Here is a 16,060-nt window from a genome sequence, read left to right as displayed (position 1 = left end):
CTACATTGTACAAAAGGTTTTCCTCATTCCTAACTGAAGCCAACTGATTGATTTAATCTAAATTAGATCATAAGGTTGTATATCGGATTTTGTCTATTGGATTGGCTCTAATCTTGAAAATGGGTTGTTCAAAAGAAAAAAAGGATTCTGAATCAGATTAGATCATGTAATCAAATTTTGTTTTTAATCTGGATCAAATCTTCAGTGTCTTGTTCAAAATATTTTAGTAGGATTGGGATATCTGTTATCAGAAAAGAATCAGAATTATCCTGATCCCAGCAGAAGGGTGGATTTCAGGAACAAAATGTAATAAAAAGGTCAAATAATACAACATTTGTGTCATGTAGTGTATAGATTTATATTTTGCACTTTGTTTAACTGTTACAGTGATCAAGCAGATATACATTAGTATACATTAGGCTACCAATTAAGCCTTCAGTACAGTAAAGTAAAAAAGAAAAAAGATTGTCCCCATAAATAATCCCACCAGCTGCCAATATCAAACAAAAATAATATTTAATTTTAATTTCTCACTGTATATTAATTAAAATGGCACAATCATCAGAGATCAACCACTCAGAAGTAGTTTCTAACAATTGCATGTTATTGCTCTCCACACGTGAACTCTGAACGTTCTTACTTGGTTAATTACTGGACAATTAGACTTATGATTTAAAACATGTTCAAAATATCCAGAATGTATTTGAAAATAATGTATATTTGTTTGTTTATAGGAAGGGGATGTTTGCATCGTTTTATTTTGCTGTTTTCAGTCTCTTCAAATAAAAAGACTTATTAACTTCAAGCAGGGCAACGATCCAAAGCACACAGCAAAGGAAACTCTCAATTGGTTTCAGAGAAAATAAGTCAAGGAGTTAGAACGGCCCGGCCAATCACCTGACTCGAATCCAACTGAACAAGATTTAAAGACGATATGTTTAGAAGAACGGACCAAAATCACACCTGAAAAAAGCTTCTCCACTAAGTATTAAATAAATTTCAGTTAGCATGTTCAATACTTTTTCCTGTGTCATTCCTTTACTACACATAACTGCATTTATGGTCTTTAATGTTGTGAATTCTTTATATTTGTCGATTGTTTGAGTTAATACTGATGTCGGGTGAAACTTTCATGTGAATAACCTCATTGGAAATATATTTACTGAAAAAAAATAACACATTCAATACTCCCCCCCCCCCCCCACTGTATATAGTATACACTATACATATATAGTATACCTATAGTATTACAACTGTCAAATCCCAGAATGGTCAGAATGTAACATTACCTCTGCTTACAAATCATATACTCTAACTACAGTTCTAAACTAAGTTTTGCTGTTATGGAACCATTTTGCAAAGCAAACATGATCAAGATAAATAACAGTTTAAGCTAGGCCTATTATGATCCTTTGCTATTGTGCAGAACAAAAATTAACCACACTGATAGAACGTGGAAAGGAAATATTTATAAGCTACTGTGGATGAAAATGGTTTAATTAAAAGAGACAGGAAAAGAGCAAGACAATGCTCTCTCAGGTATAGCCATAACAGAAAAATAATGGTACTTGGAAGGGTGGGAGAGAAAGAAAGTCACTGAATAAAGACAATTAGTTATTTCCAATTAGCTATTTTCATACAATCAGATAAATGAGTCAGCATAACATACAGCATACATTTTTTAGACAAAGGTAAATAACCATGGAATGACCAAATAGCATACTGAGTGGAGGAAACACTGCTTCACATGGTCTCATTTTGTTAGGCACAATCTCTTAACACATTTGATTAAAAAAACAAAACAAAAAAACCCCCACAAAATGGAGCAGACGTTTGCATAGGAAAGTACAACGTATTGAGTGAGGCAAATCACATAATATGTACAAATATGATTATGAAATCCAAATTATGCGATCAATTTGGGGTTTCTTGATAAAGAACTCCCACACCCCCACACACTTTGTTTGGACTTCTGAAGCAAATGGTAGTAGACCATATTTGGCAATCCATTTAGTTGAATGAGTAATCAGTTCAAAACGTAAAAAATAAAATAAAATTTTTTAAAAAATGATGAAAATATAAAAAACAAATATGTTTAAAACATTGGTATTTCTACACATCAACACAGACAGATATAGATTAATTGTACAGAGTACAGCATCTACGTCCTGAAAAATTAGTCAGGGGTAGCTCTATGTGCCCTGGACTTTTGCTGGCTACTTTAGCAGAGGAGAGGCAAAGAAGTTCCCCTGGCGACTGAAGCTGACAGCAGACTTGCTCTTGCTGCCAAACCTAAAAAAAAAAAAAAGCAGTAAAAGCATGATTAACAGCCTCTCCTTAACTCAAGCAATATGTAAAAAGCCATTTTTAACATGTAAATACAGCAAATGAATGACTGCTGGCCAAGTAACACTTACTTAGGAGTGATAACACCCAGCGTAGCATTTCTCATACGCTGAGACAGAGAACTAGAAGACGAAGTCTTGCTCATTTGCTGCTCTGGAGTGGTGAGGGGGCCAAACATACTCACTGCAACCAAGGACAACAATTGTGCTAAGGTCAATCAAAAGCAGGGGTCACACTGGATATTCACCTCAAAAATTAATCACAGTGGTGCAAAAGTAAGGCATGTACAGGTGGAACTGGGAATCCAGTGAAAACAGCTAGCTACCTCTGCAGCAGTGCTTCAAGCAACATGAAGAAAACAGTAGGGGGAAAATCTGGTGTGACCCATACTTAATTATTAGAGTTCTTTTTTTTTCCTGTTTTCTTTTACAGACAAAAACAACCACAGCATCACCCAGTTCTATTTCATGTCGAGGTTTGCAAATTTGTCTGAAATTCACCTTTTTGGTCTGGAGTGGAATAAACATTGGTGTTCTCAATAATCATGTGACCAGTGTGAGCTTGGTCCTGCTCCACCATCATGAACTGGCTCCAGTACTCTGTAGGCAAGCTCAGCAAGCGTTCAACAACCTGAAACACAAACAAACGTTTACAAGGTTTATTTATTTATTTATTTATTTATTTATTTATTTAAACAAGGACAAATGAAAACTTTTAAAAATTGTCATAAGTCGATCGTTCTGAACCGATGGAACTAGGACATCAATAATAATGACATTACTAGTAGGCTTAGTATTGCTTTTCATTGTATTATGCATGAACACACTAGAACAGTTCATTTCCTGGCTTTACCCTAGGTTGTCGCTTTGTGTCCTGCAGAATGGTCATTGGGTCTGGATCAGGTACACCATGACCCACAATGGTGGGTCCAAACACACGAGCCAGATTAGTCACATCCATCTTAGTATCAAGGCTTTGGGCAACTCTAAGAAAAAAATGTGAATAATTATTTAGTGTGTAAATTTTTTCTTTTTATTCAAGATTGAATTCAGATCAAAGAAATATATTTGCCACATAATTACAATTATTCTACCCCATCTTCCTCAGTGTTACAGCAAAAATAACATTAAAGCTGCTGTACGGGACTTTTTTTGTGTGGGGAAAAAAACCCCAAATAAATTGAGCAATTACATTTAAAAATAAATAAATAAAATAAAAATAAAATCATAACCGATCACAAATGTAAACTTATAATAATAATAATAATAATAATAATAATAATAATAATAATGATTTATAAATTGAGCTCAGGTCGGATTTCATGGGAGAGGTCAGTTGGTCATTCATCTTTACGTGGTTACATCACGTCTGTAAACAAAAGTTTACAGTGGCTCAATAGGTAGCTAGCTAACATTAGCGCACTTGTTCACTTGATTCAGCTAGGCATCAAGTTTCCTGTTTTTGTTTGCTTGTTTTGCTATGGTCAGTGTGGTAAATTGCACTTATTTTCTGCTTGCTATGAGAGAGAGCAGCTCACCTTTACTCAAAGAAAACCGTATCCGCCGCCACCTCCGTTTCAAGTATTGAGTGAATATACAACACACACGAATACCTCAGTGTTGCCAACTCTCGCGAAACAAATACGCAACTGCAGCTTCAAAAACAAGCCTAAAATTATTATAGTCTGTTACGACCTCTGTGTAAACAAACTCAATAAATGAGCCTGAAACATTAAACTGAAACCACTCGCAGTTTGAAAATCAAATACAGAATTTCTTTAATAAAAAGAAATCAAACGTCAAAGCTGATTGGGAGGACAGGCACTCTCCACTCATCTCTGAGCACCTGTGAGCAGAATATAGTTGGAGAGATGAAAAAGGGCATGACAATAGAAACATATTAATGTTTGTTTTTTTTGTGTTATAACTTGTAATAATTGTGGAAGGGCGAAATACACTACAGCACTGATATTGTGAGGCTGTGAGTAGACCGTGTCAGTGCATTGGGGAAAATAGCAACCCTAAATGTATTTTAAAAATAAATAAATAAACAAACAAACAAACAAAAACAAACACTCAACTTGTTCAAGAGATTTCAGAAAAAAAGAAGCCCAAAGACTGCACAGAGGAACAGTGCCGAAGCATAGCAAATGTATATTTATTTTAAAAAAACAAAAACAAAGAACAACAACCACAACTCCACAAATAACTTGCAATTTTATGTTTCATACAGAGATGGCGATAGAGGAGCAAACGTTCACCATTGCAAAGTACAAAGTACTTTTCTGTTGCAAATGAAGTTTCCAGGTGATCATCAGAATGAATAAGATCTAGCCTTTTGGAGGAGTGTTTTCTGGTCAGATAAAAACAAATTAAAAGCTAAAAAATTAAACTGTTTGGCCATAATGATCAGCACTATGTATGAAGGAAAAGGGTGATGAGGCTTTTATTTTAAAGAACACCATTTTGTAAGGCTGGTACCAAGATGTCTGAACCTAGAGAGAGCTGCTCTGTGAGGACAAAGGACTACTTCGAGAACAAACACTCGATCTCTCTCTCACAGAATTAGCATCTCCATCTGAATCAGCACATCATGCTGAGTGGAGATTAGGAGATCCTCACTGCATTGTTTGTTTGTTTGTTTCCTTCCTCCTCCCTCTCGCTCTCTCTCTCTCTCTCTCTCTCTGTGTGTCGAGATCACCTTAAACACACCCAACACACTCTGTCTATATGCATGAACATGATTTGGTGTGAATAAGATGTTGACTATACATGTTTGCTATCATACAAAAGGTCTCAGTGCGTCTGGAAAATATGACCTCATTCCCTCAACAGAAGTTCAAATAAAACTCTCACATGTTGTTAAAGGCATACCCTCCCAGGGTCCCTCACTCTTACCTCCTGTATGTAAATAAGGGACATCCTTCCACAGACATCAAATTATAATCACAAACACCACCATTTGGTGTACCACAGAGCATCTGGGCATTTAGGGGAGAGCTGGCCAAAGATTCAGGGAATCTGTAGACAGATCTCCCACACCATCACTGTGTGTAGTTTCTCTTCATCAGGTATACAAGTTTTGACTTTATGTTGTATTATTATGTTTTGAATTAGATCGTAATGTAATGCTGAATGTAATTCTTTTTTCTTCTTATTAATAGTATTATTGGATTTGGATGTGTTCATTAATAAATGGTTAAATAAATGATTAGACTTGGTTAAATTCTGACTTCTTCTGAAATGATTGTCTCTAGTAGATTACGTTAAGTCCTTGTTAGCGCAAATCCACGAGCAGGTTAGTACGGGCTAAAATCCAGGTTTAGGTGGAGCATTGGGGAAAACCAACTGAGATTTTAGAGTCCAGGCTAACGACTTGGCGTTAAGTGTACTCCGTGTGTACAGGCTCGATATGGAATTCCCGTTTAGGACAACAAAGTTGATGGACCAAGTCTAAATAGGGTGAAGTCTAAAACTCTGATTATTGTAATATTTTCCTAGTTAAGTGTAAATAGGAAACTATGGCATGATTATATAAAGCTAATTGTAACTCTGATATTATTGCTCCATCTCTGTACATTTTCTCTGGCTAGAAATAACGTTACTATAATTAAGTGTTACTATCTAAAGGAACTAAACAAGGTACTTTTTTTGGAAAGGCCAAGTAGGGGGCAGCCATCTAAATAGTATTACTCAATTACCGCTGGCTAATGACCAGGACTGGTGAGTTTGTGACGGCGAGATCCGCGTACACGACCGGTGCGAGACTCTGAGCGACATGGAACCCGGATAAACGAGTGCAACTTAAACTATAGAATAAACTACAGTGCTCTATGCTAACAATTCTTTTAGGAGCACTTGTGCACCTAATAAACATTTAGGAGCTTTTTTTTTTTTTTTTTTTTTTTTTTAGAGATGGTACCATTAATGTGCCACAAAATAACACAGAAGTAGCATGAGAAAACTTGAGCTTGTCAATTATGACAGAATTTAGGAACATAGTGTGAGCCATAAATTAATTTACCTTCTGATAAACTAAATGTAATATTTTCAGTTAATTTTACAGACTGTGTGCAAAAAACAACCGTTAACCTGTTCCACCTTGTAAACAAATACAATAAACCTGAATGTTCAGTGTTTGAAGTCTGCTCCTCTTAAATATATTTAAAGCTGCACTATTAGACATTTCCACTGTCATGGTTCTGGGCTGGAGTCAGTTCTCGAACCGCTCTGTGTGTATTGTGTATATCTCTGAATAATCTCATATAGGATGTGATTGGGTGAGTTCATTTACCCGTCAGATGCAGAGCGCTTTAATTTAACGGTGTTCATTACTGATTCTCCGATCAGGATTTTTACAGCCAGCGCTGATCCAGATACCAATCTTTTTTATTTAAACTTTAATAAGGAGGTCTGTCAAACAATTAAATGTAAGCTCTCTGCTCATGGTCACTGTTAATTGAGTTAAAATAATAGCAATGAGGAATACTGTTGGTTAATTGATAAATAAACAAGCATAAAATATTTATTTTTAAATATCTTAAGCAATAAAGAGTCCTAATTAAAAGTAGACTAACACAAACATGATCCATCTTAGGAAATTAATAGCCTTCTAATGAAAAAGTTAACCAAGATATTCAAATTGATATTAAATGCAACCCATAGTAATTACACATTATTTCATTTCTCATTTTATCTATATTTAATGAATATATTAAAATTCATATTTTTCATATTTAATTATTTATAACTAAGCACATTTTCTGTCTTTACAGTTTATTAGTTTCAGTTGTTCCTTTTAGATCGGTTCTTCCTGTGTTGCCATGTCCACTGATAATATTGCATTTTGGGGGGGTTTAAATCAAAATATGGAAAATGGAGTTGACTTTTCTAAAGATATCTGGCAACCCTGAGTTTAAATGAAGTGAATGCTGTGTATGAAAAGCAGTGTGAAAGTAACTGTTGAGCAGTGTAGATGTATTTTGGACTTCCTGTAGTTTTTATTCCGTTTGTATTATACAACTTCGAACAGGCCACTTGCACCAGAGCGAATAAATATTTATATTTTCACAGTCGCACAAAGTACTTTTGAGCTGGTACACTTAAAATAGATGGCATCAAGAGGAAGGATGATTATCTAGAAATCCTGAAGCAACACCTCGACACATCAACCACAAAGTTAAAACTTGATCAGTCTTCCAGCATGACAGTGATCCTAAGCGTACTTCCAAAGTTATAACAAAATGGCTTAAAGACAACAAAATGAAAGTTTTGGAGTGGCCATAAGAAAGTCCTGACCCAAATCCCAACAAAAATTTGTTGACTGAACTGAAAAAACGTGTCCGAGCAAGGAGGCCCACAAACCTGACTGAGTTACACCACTTCTGTGACTTCTGTCAGGAGGAATGGGCAAAAAGTTTGGCATTGAGAAGTATTGAGAAGCATGTGCAAGGCTACCCAAAGTGATTGATTCAAGTCAAGCAATTAAAAGGCAACGCTACCAAATATTAACAAAATGTATGTAAACGTGTGACCCACTAAAAATGTCATGTAGTAAATAAAAGCTGAAACAAATCTTTTTAGCTATTTTGAAATTACTTTATGGAAATAAAGTAGTTACCCTAATTGACGTAACATAGGAAGTGTATGATAAAATGAAATGTGTGGCGCTGTGAAAAATTTAGCTTGAATGTCTTTAGCCAGGTGTGCATGTAAACTTTTGACCTCAACAATCATACGACTGGACCCCAAAAACTGTAAATGGAAGCATCATTCTCTCAGAGAGAGTGTCACAGGCTTTAGTTTACTAGTGATGCAAGACTTTAACAACAGGATTCACTTAGGAGCAGTGCCCCATCAGAAATATAGTTATCATGGAGGGCAAGAAATGTGTAATTCTGAGAATACAGCATTAGATCAGAACATCAACTAGCTAGTATTCAGGGCAGCCCATCTGGCCCTGAAGTTCTTCTTACAAATTCTGAAATGTCACTGTTGCCAGTCCTGTACAAGTTACAATGGATACACTATAGATCACACGTATGCCCAGGGGACACCTGGAAGTGGTATGCCCTTCCACAAAATTGATAGTGCTGCTCCTCAGGAGTCACGTAAGAGCGGTCATAAACAATTAAACGTATATTCTAATCTACAGGTATTTGTGAATCAAATTTCCATTACTTTTCCAAAACGTTAAGTTTATGTATTTTTCCAAAACTTCTCCAGGTCTGGAAATTGCCATTTTAAAATTCCATGACTTTTCTAGATTTTTCATGACTGTACGAACCATGAGTACAGTGTGACCGGATGAAGCAAATTACATCACATTAAGTTTGATCTGGCCTTTTACAATTAAGTGTTTGTTGAAAGGAAATTGCACATTTGTTTGAAACAGCCCTCAGCCTTAGATCGAGCATATTCAAGCAGACACTGATTAAAAATAAAAACCAAGGGGAAGCTGCTATACTGAGGAAATGAAATCCCACTGTGTTGCCTACCTCTGCAGATGGATGATCAGGAAGGCCAGAGTGTCCCTGTTTGGCTGAGGCAGGTCACTGATGGTTTGATACATCAGTGCAATGGAATTGTCATCATCAGCTAACTCTGGGGGAAAAAATACATGATTACACAAACATGGCAAGAACCAGCCCGAATTAAATTTCATGATGAAAAAGAGAACACACGGCTGTCACTGCATTCAGCTAGGACAGGAACTTGGAAACAAAGTAAGCCTAAACTTGGATTGCTCCAGACAAATTCTTGGATTCAATTTGAATTAAGAACTATTCAACTAAAACTCTTCAGTACAAAACGATTTATAGCTAAATAATGAACCCTCACTGAAAATCCTGTGCCTTAGAGCAAGCTACTGCTGTGTCCAGAAATTATGGCCTTATTTTTAGTTTCAGTTCAGACTCACCTGCTGCCTCCATAAAAGTTCTGTTGAGGCGGAAGGTGAGCAGTGGCTCTTTAAGGTTTCTCAGGAAGTCCTTGAGGAGGCCAGTAATAGCATGGATATCCTCCACCTTACTTAGTAGAGGAAAAGTCTTTCCACGCAGAAACTTCTCCTTCAGCTCCTTCACCACACGGTCAGCACCAGACAGACGGTACAGACCAGTCTGGTATGGGACCATAGGGACAACCAAGCTAATTAGCAAACAAGCTGATTAATGCACTAGTCTAAAAAAAATTCACCAAAACTAACTGACCTCATGTAGGCCTCTCTGCTCAATTTCATTCACACAGTTGACCACCAGTGGTGGAATCATGGGGGAGGTGACAGAGACATAGTCTGCGAGAGTGCCCTACAAAACAACACAGTAGAATATAATAAACAGCAATAATAGGAACTGCAAAGAAAGCCATTTTAAACAAAAAAAAGTGTATCCTGCAGCACCTTGTTTCTCCAATCCCATAGTGCCAACTGAAAATCAACAACCCATGTTTCCTCCAACCAAAGTGCTGTTTAATTTTTATACCCAATTTCCCCATCAACCTCATTCAAGTTAATTCCTCAAACATGGATGTGGAATCAAATGCATACTGCATGCAACAGCAACTCATCTCATTCTTAGCAAAAACTCATCCACGCATAGTTTAAAGTTCATGAATAAAGTTATGGAGAAGATGGGGTGACTAACATCCTCAACAGGTATCAGCATTTCAAATGAATACTTTTTAATGCCACATTTAAGACATTTCCAAAACATTTTAAGACTTGCACATCAGTCCGATCATGCTACAGTATACATCAACTTTAATGGATGGTGTTCAGGCATATTCATTCATTTCTGGGTTCAAGTAAACTATAGCAGTGTAAACCTCTATAGAGGTATATGGAAGACCAGAGCAAATATCCTTTTTGCATTACCATTTACTCGAACAGTGAAAAAAACACTGTATTTCCTTTCCATGACTTTCCAAGGGGGGGGGGGGGGGGGGGGGGGGGGGGTAGAGAGAGAAGGGGGAAAAAAGGGAGATTAATTACGGTAGTCAGAAGAGGAAAAAAAAGTCAAATGTACCATCACCCCCTCACAGCAGTGTTTACTAGTGTTTTTGTAATTTAATGACAGGGTAATGTAACAAGTGCTATAAATGTTCTCTTTTTCTTTTTTTATAAGGCAATATATTAAAACAAACTTTTTTTTGTAATATTACTATTGCACTGAACAATACTTAATACATTTTTACTTGGGGGTACAAATAGTAATACACTAGTAATATTTGGCTTAATTCACTTTTATGCATTAGACCTCTAAAATCTAAATCTGTGCGTAAGGGACGAGGGTGAAAATCAATATTGCATGCCCGTGATCTTCGGGCCCTCTGGCGGCACTGCGTTAAAAACAGGCCTGATTCTGTAATGGAAATCATTGCATGGGCTCAGAAACACCTCCAGAACTCATTGTCTGTGAACACAGTTCCTCGTGCCATCCACAAACGCTGGTTACAGCTCTATCATGCAAAGAAGAAGCCATATGTGAACATGATCCAGAAATATCACCATCTTCTCTGGACCAAAGCTCATTTAAAATGGACTGAGGCAAAGTGGAAAACTGTTCTGTGGTCAGACGAATCCAAATTTAAATTCTTTTTGGAAACCATGAACGCCGCATCCTTTAAATTAAAGAGGGACCATCCGGCTTTTTATCAGTTCAAAAGCCTGCATCTCTGATGGTATGGGGATGCATTAGTGACTATGGAATGGGCAGTTTGCACATCTGGAAAGGTTCCATCAATGCTGAAAGGTTTATACAGGTTTTAGAGCAACATCTGCTTCCATCCATCTTTACTTCTGAGAGAACATTATTTAACAAAAAGTGTGTTGAAAAGAACATTATTTTCCATTTCACATTTTATTGGGGATCCAGTTAGTTATGAAGATTTACCAAAGACAAGAAAAAATTAAGAAAGTATCTCCAAGATACTCTTTTTATACCCAGTCATGTTACTGACCTGTTGCCAATTAACCCAATTAGTTGCAAAATGTTCCTCCAGCTGTTTCTTTTTAGTAACACTTACTTTTCCAACCTTTTGTTGCCCCCGTCCCAAATTTGAGACATGTTCAGTGATTCAGCAAATACAAAATTACCTTATTTTTACTTGAAATGGTACATTTACCCAGTTTAAACATTTGATATGTTTATGTTCTATTGTGAATAATATGGGTTTATGAGATTTGCTAATCATTGCATTCTGTTTTTATTTACATTTAAGACAGTGCCTCAACGTTTTTGGAATTGGGGTTGTAAATCTTTATGGTGTCCTTTTTGGTTGCATTTTTAAGACCTTTGAAATGCGAATTTAAGACATTTTAAGACTTAAGTATCCGTGGACACCTTGTTAACATTTCTTACTGTGAATTGTGTGCAATCCAACAAATAAATTACCCTAATACTCTTCGCTTTTATAAATGTGTAAGAGATGATGGAATCATTTTTGTTTGACTGGTTGTTAATCTATTATGGATTGGCACCCTGTCCAGGGTGTACCCCGCCTTGTGCCCAATGCTCCCTGGGATAGACTCCAGGTTCCCCGTGACCCTGAAAAGGAGTAAGCAGTAGAGGATGGATGGATGGATGGATGGATGGATGTTAATCTATTAAAGGGGAAATTTTAATCTACACTGGAAGTAACTTTGAATGCCAGGAAAGTTTAAACCCAGTCTTTTCCCCAGATATTCATAAAGCCAGGCATTCTACCTCTCCAATTTTTACTGGAGTCCCAGACATGTTAGGGATGCAGGGCAGCGGACAGCGGTCTCGACACTCAGGATGGGTGACCACACGACAATCCCTGCACTTCAGAGAAATTTTTCCAAACTTGATCCTCTTCCCACAAGGAACACAGGACTCCGGCTTTATCACCTAAAAAGCACGTGCAATTAAAATGTAAAAATAGTCATTCTTTCAACAAATAATCAAGTCTGCAATAAATTACATTAAGCATACCGTTTTGGAAACGAACTCATGTAGACGAACACCCCCACTGCTCTGCGGTGTGCTGGGCTCCGCTTTGCTCTCAGTCTGCTTCAATATGTCTACAGACTGCACAGAATCTGTATCTGCTGTGTCCCAAACCATGGCAGCTACAGGAAATAGAGTTAGAATGGGCATGGGTTTGCACAAAACACATCACTCATGATCCAATCAGCCAAGGCGGATGCTAATACAAAGTCTAAACAGAACCTAATGCTGGTTTGCATTAGTCTCCATTTAGACATTGTAGACAATGATTAACAGTTCGAACAGGATTATAAAAACAAACAAACATAGTCTTTTGCTTCAATCACTCAAACCATGCAGGAGATCTAGGATGCATGTAGTTGTATTGTAAACGGCTGAATGTTACTTATGCATTGAAGCATGTTTGTGAGTCTATGCCATGAAGCAAAGGGAGGGTTTATAGGTAACCATGGTGCGCAGAGCAGACTGGTGCGCTCATGTGCAATCTCCCCTGAAGATAACTACACATCATATCAACCAGCCTTCAAATTTATTTGTATATCTTTTGTACAAATAAATTTGTTTATGCCCAGCTTGATGAGAGGCCCAGTGTTTCCATGCATGCAACCAGAGTCACCTCCCCACCAACCAATTGGTGTTTATTCAAATTATGGCTCTTACAACTATCATTGCCAATTATGTTCTGAACCATTTCATCATTCGTGGATTTCCATAAGTACCAAATATAAGAAAGTTAGTACTTATGGAAATCCACAAATGATTAAATGGCTTCAAATCATAATTGGCGATGATAATTGTAAGAGACATAATTTGAATAATTAAAAGATTGGATATTAAAAGCAAATTGTTTATACAGTAAGTAAGGAATAATCGACAATAGGCTGTTGAATTAATAGAAAAATAATGCACCCCCGAGGTGGCAATACGGCCATGATACAAAGCGGCGTTAAATACGCGCCCTGTGGTGGATAGTGGCTAACGTTTCCGTTATTTCAGTTAACTTGGCGAAGTGATATGGAACTGTAATGTGGTCAAGACCTGACTGGGACTACTTTAGCTTTGTACATTTACTGAAAAATAAATGCACAATCAGAATTGAGAATTCAACGGCACTGCGGTATAAGAAAAGGCAGACGATGTTTGCTTATGTACATTTGTTTGGTCACCCTGTTTTTACTCTAATGGTCTGCTGTGTTTTACTATTGGACCATCTTGAAGAATAGATGTTGCCACTATAAGCTAGAAAGAAAGAGAGCAACACAGTTCTTGACCCGAGTTAATTTTTGTGCTCGACTGTGGAAGAAATTTTCAGGAAACAATTGACACTTGAATGAAGACCCAAGTCAATTCTCTGCCCGAAAGAACAAAGGATTATAGCTACCACAATAATGGTTACTCCAATTTTATATAAAGATTTTGTGGTCTAGTTCAAACAGTCATTTATTTTTAATTGCAAACATGGATTTAATAATTTTCTGAAACCGTTATTTCTTATAGAATGGCATTAATTAAAGAAATATTAATTATGAAAAAATAAGAACAAAAGCGAAAAAGTACAAATTTATAAATTAAAACAAATAAGAGTAGCCATGAAGGATGGGCTGGGCTTGTTCATGTGCTCTCTGGTATCCGTAAGCCGATGAGCTATAATGGCTCAGCTGGCATGAAACTAATGGAAGATATAATAGCACGGCAAGTGTTGAACAGTTATAGACCAGTATGGGTTTTCTTGGAGGATGAAAGCTGGCTTATAAAGACACTTTTGTTTGCAATCTTCATTTAATGTTGTGCAACACTTTAGAGCCAGCACTAATTCAACCAACAAAATGACTGTCTTTGCTTCACATGTCCACGTTTTGTCTGTGTTTTAATTTCTAGATGCTGGGACATTTCAAAGAGAAACAAGTCATCTGATATGATCCAATCTGCAACACACCCGATACTCCCTACTGTGCTATACAGCATTATCTGGCTTTTGTATGAGAGGCTTCTGGCTGACAATCAGAGACAATTAAAACAATTAAACAACAGTTTCCCTGTGTGAGGTCCATTATGTGTCCATGATGACCTGGGTACAGTGTAAATCTCCCCACCCCATTTCCAGGTCAAACTATTTTCTTTTCATTTAATTCACATTTAATTAATCTTTCCTGTAGTTCGACTCCAGATTTTAGCCTTTCATTTTGATTTGCGTATATAAGAGACGACATAACATCCATTTCTGCTAAATTCTTTTCTTTTACTGTTTGTCCTCATTTTAGTTTTTAGCCATCCATTTGTTTTGTCACTAAATGCAAATCAGCTGTGCCATGAACACACACAGTAATTTACAATCGATTGGCATTTATCAATATATAAGAAAATCAGCGTTTCTTACTTAACTTTTGTTAATCTTATGGAAATTGTTAGATTGGCATATGAAAACATTTACAAACAACTAAAAGATAAAGGAAGCCCACTGTGACAATATTTTTCAAGCTTTCTTCTGCAAGTTCTCCAGGGTTTCAGAGTAATATTGTTCCATATACATCGCAAATATAAACAGTAAAATTTGAATACAATGCATCGTAAGCAATACGATTGTCTGTCGAGTGATTTCAAGTCTTCTATAGGGTTCTATAGATGTGTTCCACCAATCCCTATAAATATCGTACCGCTCACAACAGAATCTGATAAACATTCAGTTCAGGACCTACGCATGCTGCTGGTTTCTTATCCTGTGTTCAAATTAGTGTGTGACGGGTTGCTCATGTTGCTTGTAGTTTGTCTCTTGTGGTAATGTACCAGCAGTCCAGTGTTTTAAAGGTTCTCATCAGAACATCACATGCTGTGCTTTGTATTAGCTTTGTCAGCAGATAGCGATGTACATACATCAGATGCACCAAGGATTTCTGCCTTGGTGAATCTCCATTTTTCTTTATAATGTCTATATATGGAAGTATTTTGCAGGCAGTTTTCAAAAGCAACTGCAAACTATTTGAAATTGCGTTTCTGATTCGTGGAGGCATACATTGTGACATACATGATTTTCATTTGAATGATCATTTGCATTTTGGTTTACATCAATTTGCAATTTGGTGTACAGTGTCTTCCAAGTTTCAAATGGAAACGCAAAGTCCATTTGCAATTGCATTTCCCATGTCTTACGAGTGATGACCCTGTCCTATTGAAATAGCAATAGCAGTAACCCCATTTGCTATTTCACTCCCTCTGTGTGGCGTAAGGAGCCTGCCAAAATTCGAACAGAATCGCAAATCCCTCTGCATTTCCCATGCCTTGCACAGTAACCTGCCAATCAGTGTTGGGGGTGGGAGTGTACTAGGGGCGTGTTTGTATTTGGAAGTGACGTCACTCACAGTTGAATGCCAAGACAGAAAATGTGCTGTACAGACGATTGTGCCGATGCGTTAAAGATAATGAAGCATAAATCTGTCACCATAAAACCATAGATTTCGGAGCAACACTGCTCAAAGTTTTACTAATAAGTTTATTGTTGAACTTGTGATCTAAGAAATACTCTCCTATCATCAGGCGAGGCGGCTCTTCCTTTAATGGTGAATATTGTATTGAGGATTTGATACGATGGTGAATTTATATGCCATTATTAATCCCATATAATGGCAATACATGATTTGCATTTTCATTTGAATGATGTCACAATTTATGCATCCACAAACAGGAAACACAATTGCAAATATTAGTGATGCACCGAAATTTCAGAAAGACAAAAAAACCTCCAAAAACATGAGC

At 36.9% G+C, this 16,060-nt stretch overlaps 1 protein-coding gene across 1 annotated transcript in view; it reads right to left on the bottom strand.

Annotated features, from left to right (window-relative positions):
• Positions 1-1,197: 1,197 nt before the first annotated feature.
• racgap1 (Rac GTPase activating protein 1) overlaps positions 1,198-16,060 on the bottom strand; it is a 29,791-nt gene continuing 14,928 nt past the window's right edge. The window contains exons 9-17 of the mRNA XM_017486575.2: positions 12,296-12,432; positions 12,047-12,211; positions 9,554-9,649; positions 9,265-9,463; positions 8,843-8,948; positions 3,199-3,331; positions 2,847-2,976; positions 2,418-2,529; positions 1,198-2,292 (exon numbers count right to left, since the gene is read on the bottom strand). Coding sequence (XP_017342064.1) covers positions 2,217-2,292; positions 2,418-2,529; positions 2,847-2,976; positions 3,199-3,331; positions 8,843-8,948; positions 9,265-9,463; positions 9,554-9,649; positions 12,047-12,211; positions 12,296-12,432 — 1,154 coding nt within the window. The 3' untranslated portion in view covers positions 1,198-2,216. The remainder of the gene's footprint in view (positions 2,293-2,417; positions 2,530-2,846; positions 2,977-3,198; positions 3,332-8,842; positions 8,949-9,264; positions 9,464-9,553; positions 9,650-12,046; positions 12,212-12,295; positions 12,433-16,060) is intronic.

Source organism: Ictalurus punctatus, chromosome 15 (assembly GCF_001660625.3).
Source record: "Ictalurus punctatus breed USDA103 chromosome 15, Coco_2.0, whole genome shotgun sequence".
Classification (NCBI taxonomy): domain Eukaryota; kingdom Metazoa; phylum Chordata; class Actinopteri; order Siluriformes; family Ictaluridae; genus Ictalurus; species Ictalurus punctatus.
This window is presented reverse-complemented; position numbering and strand designations above follow the sequence as displayed.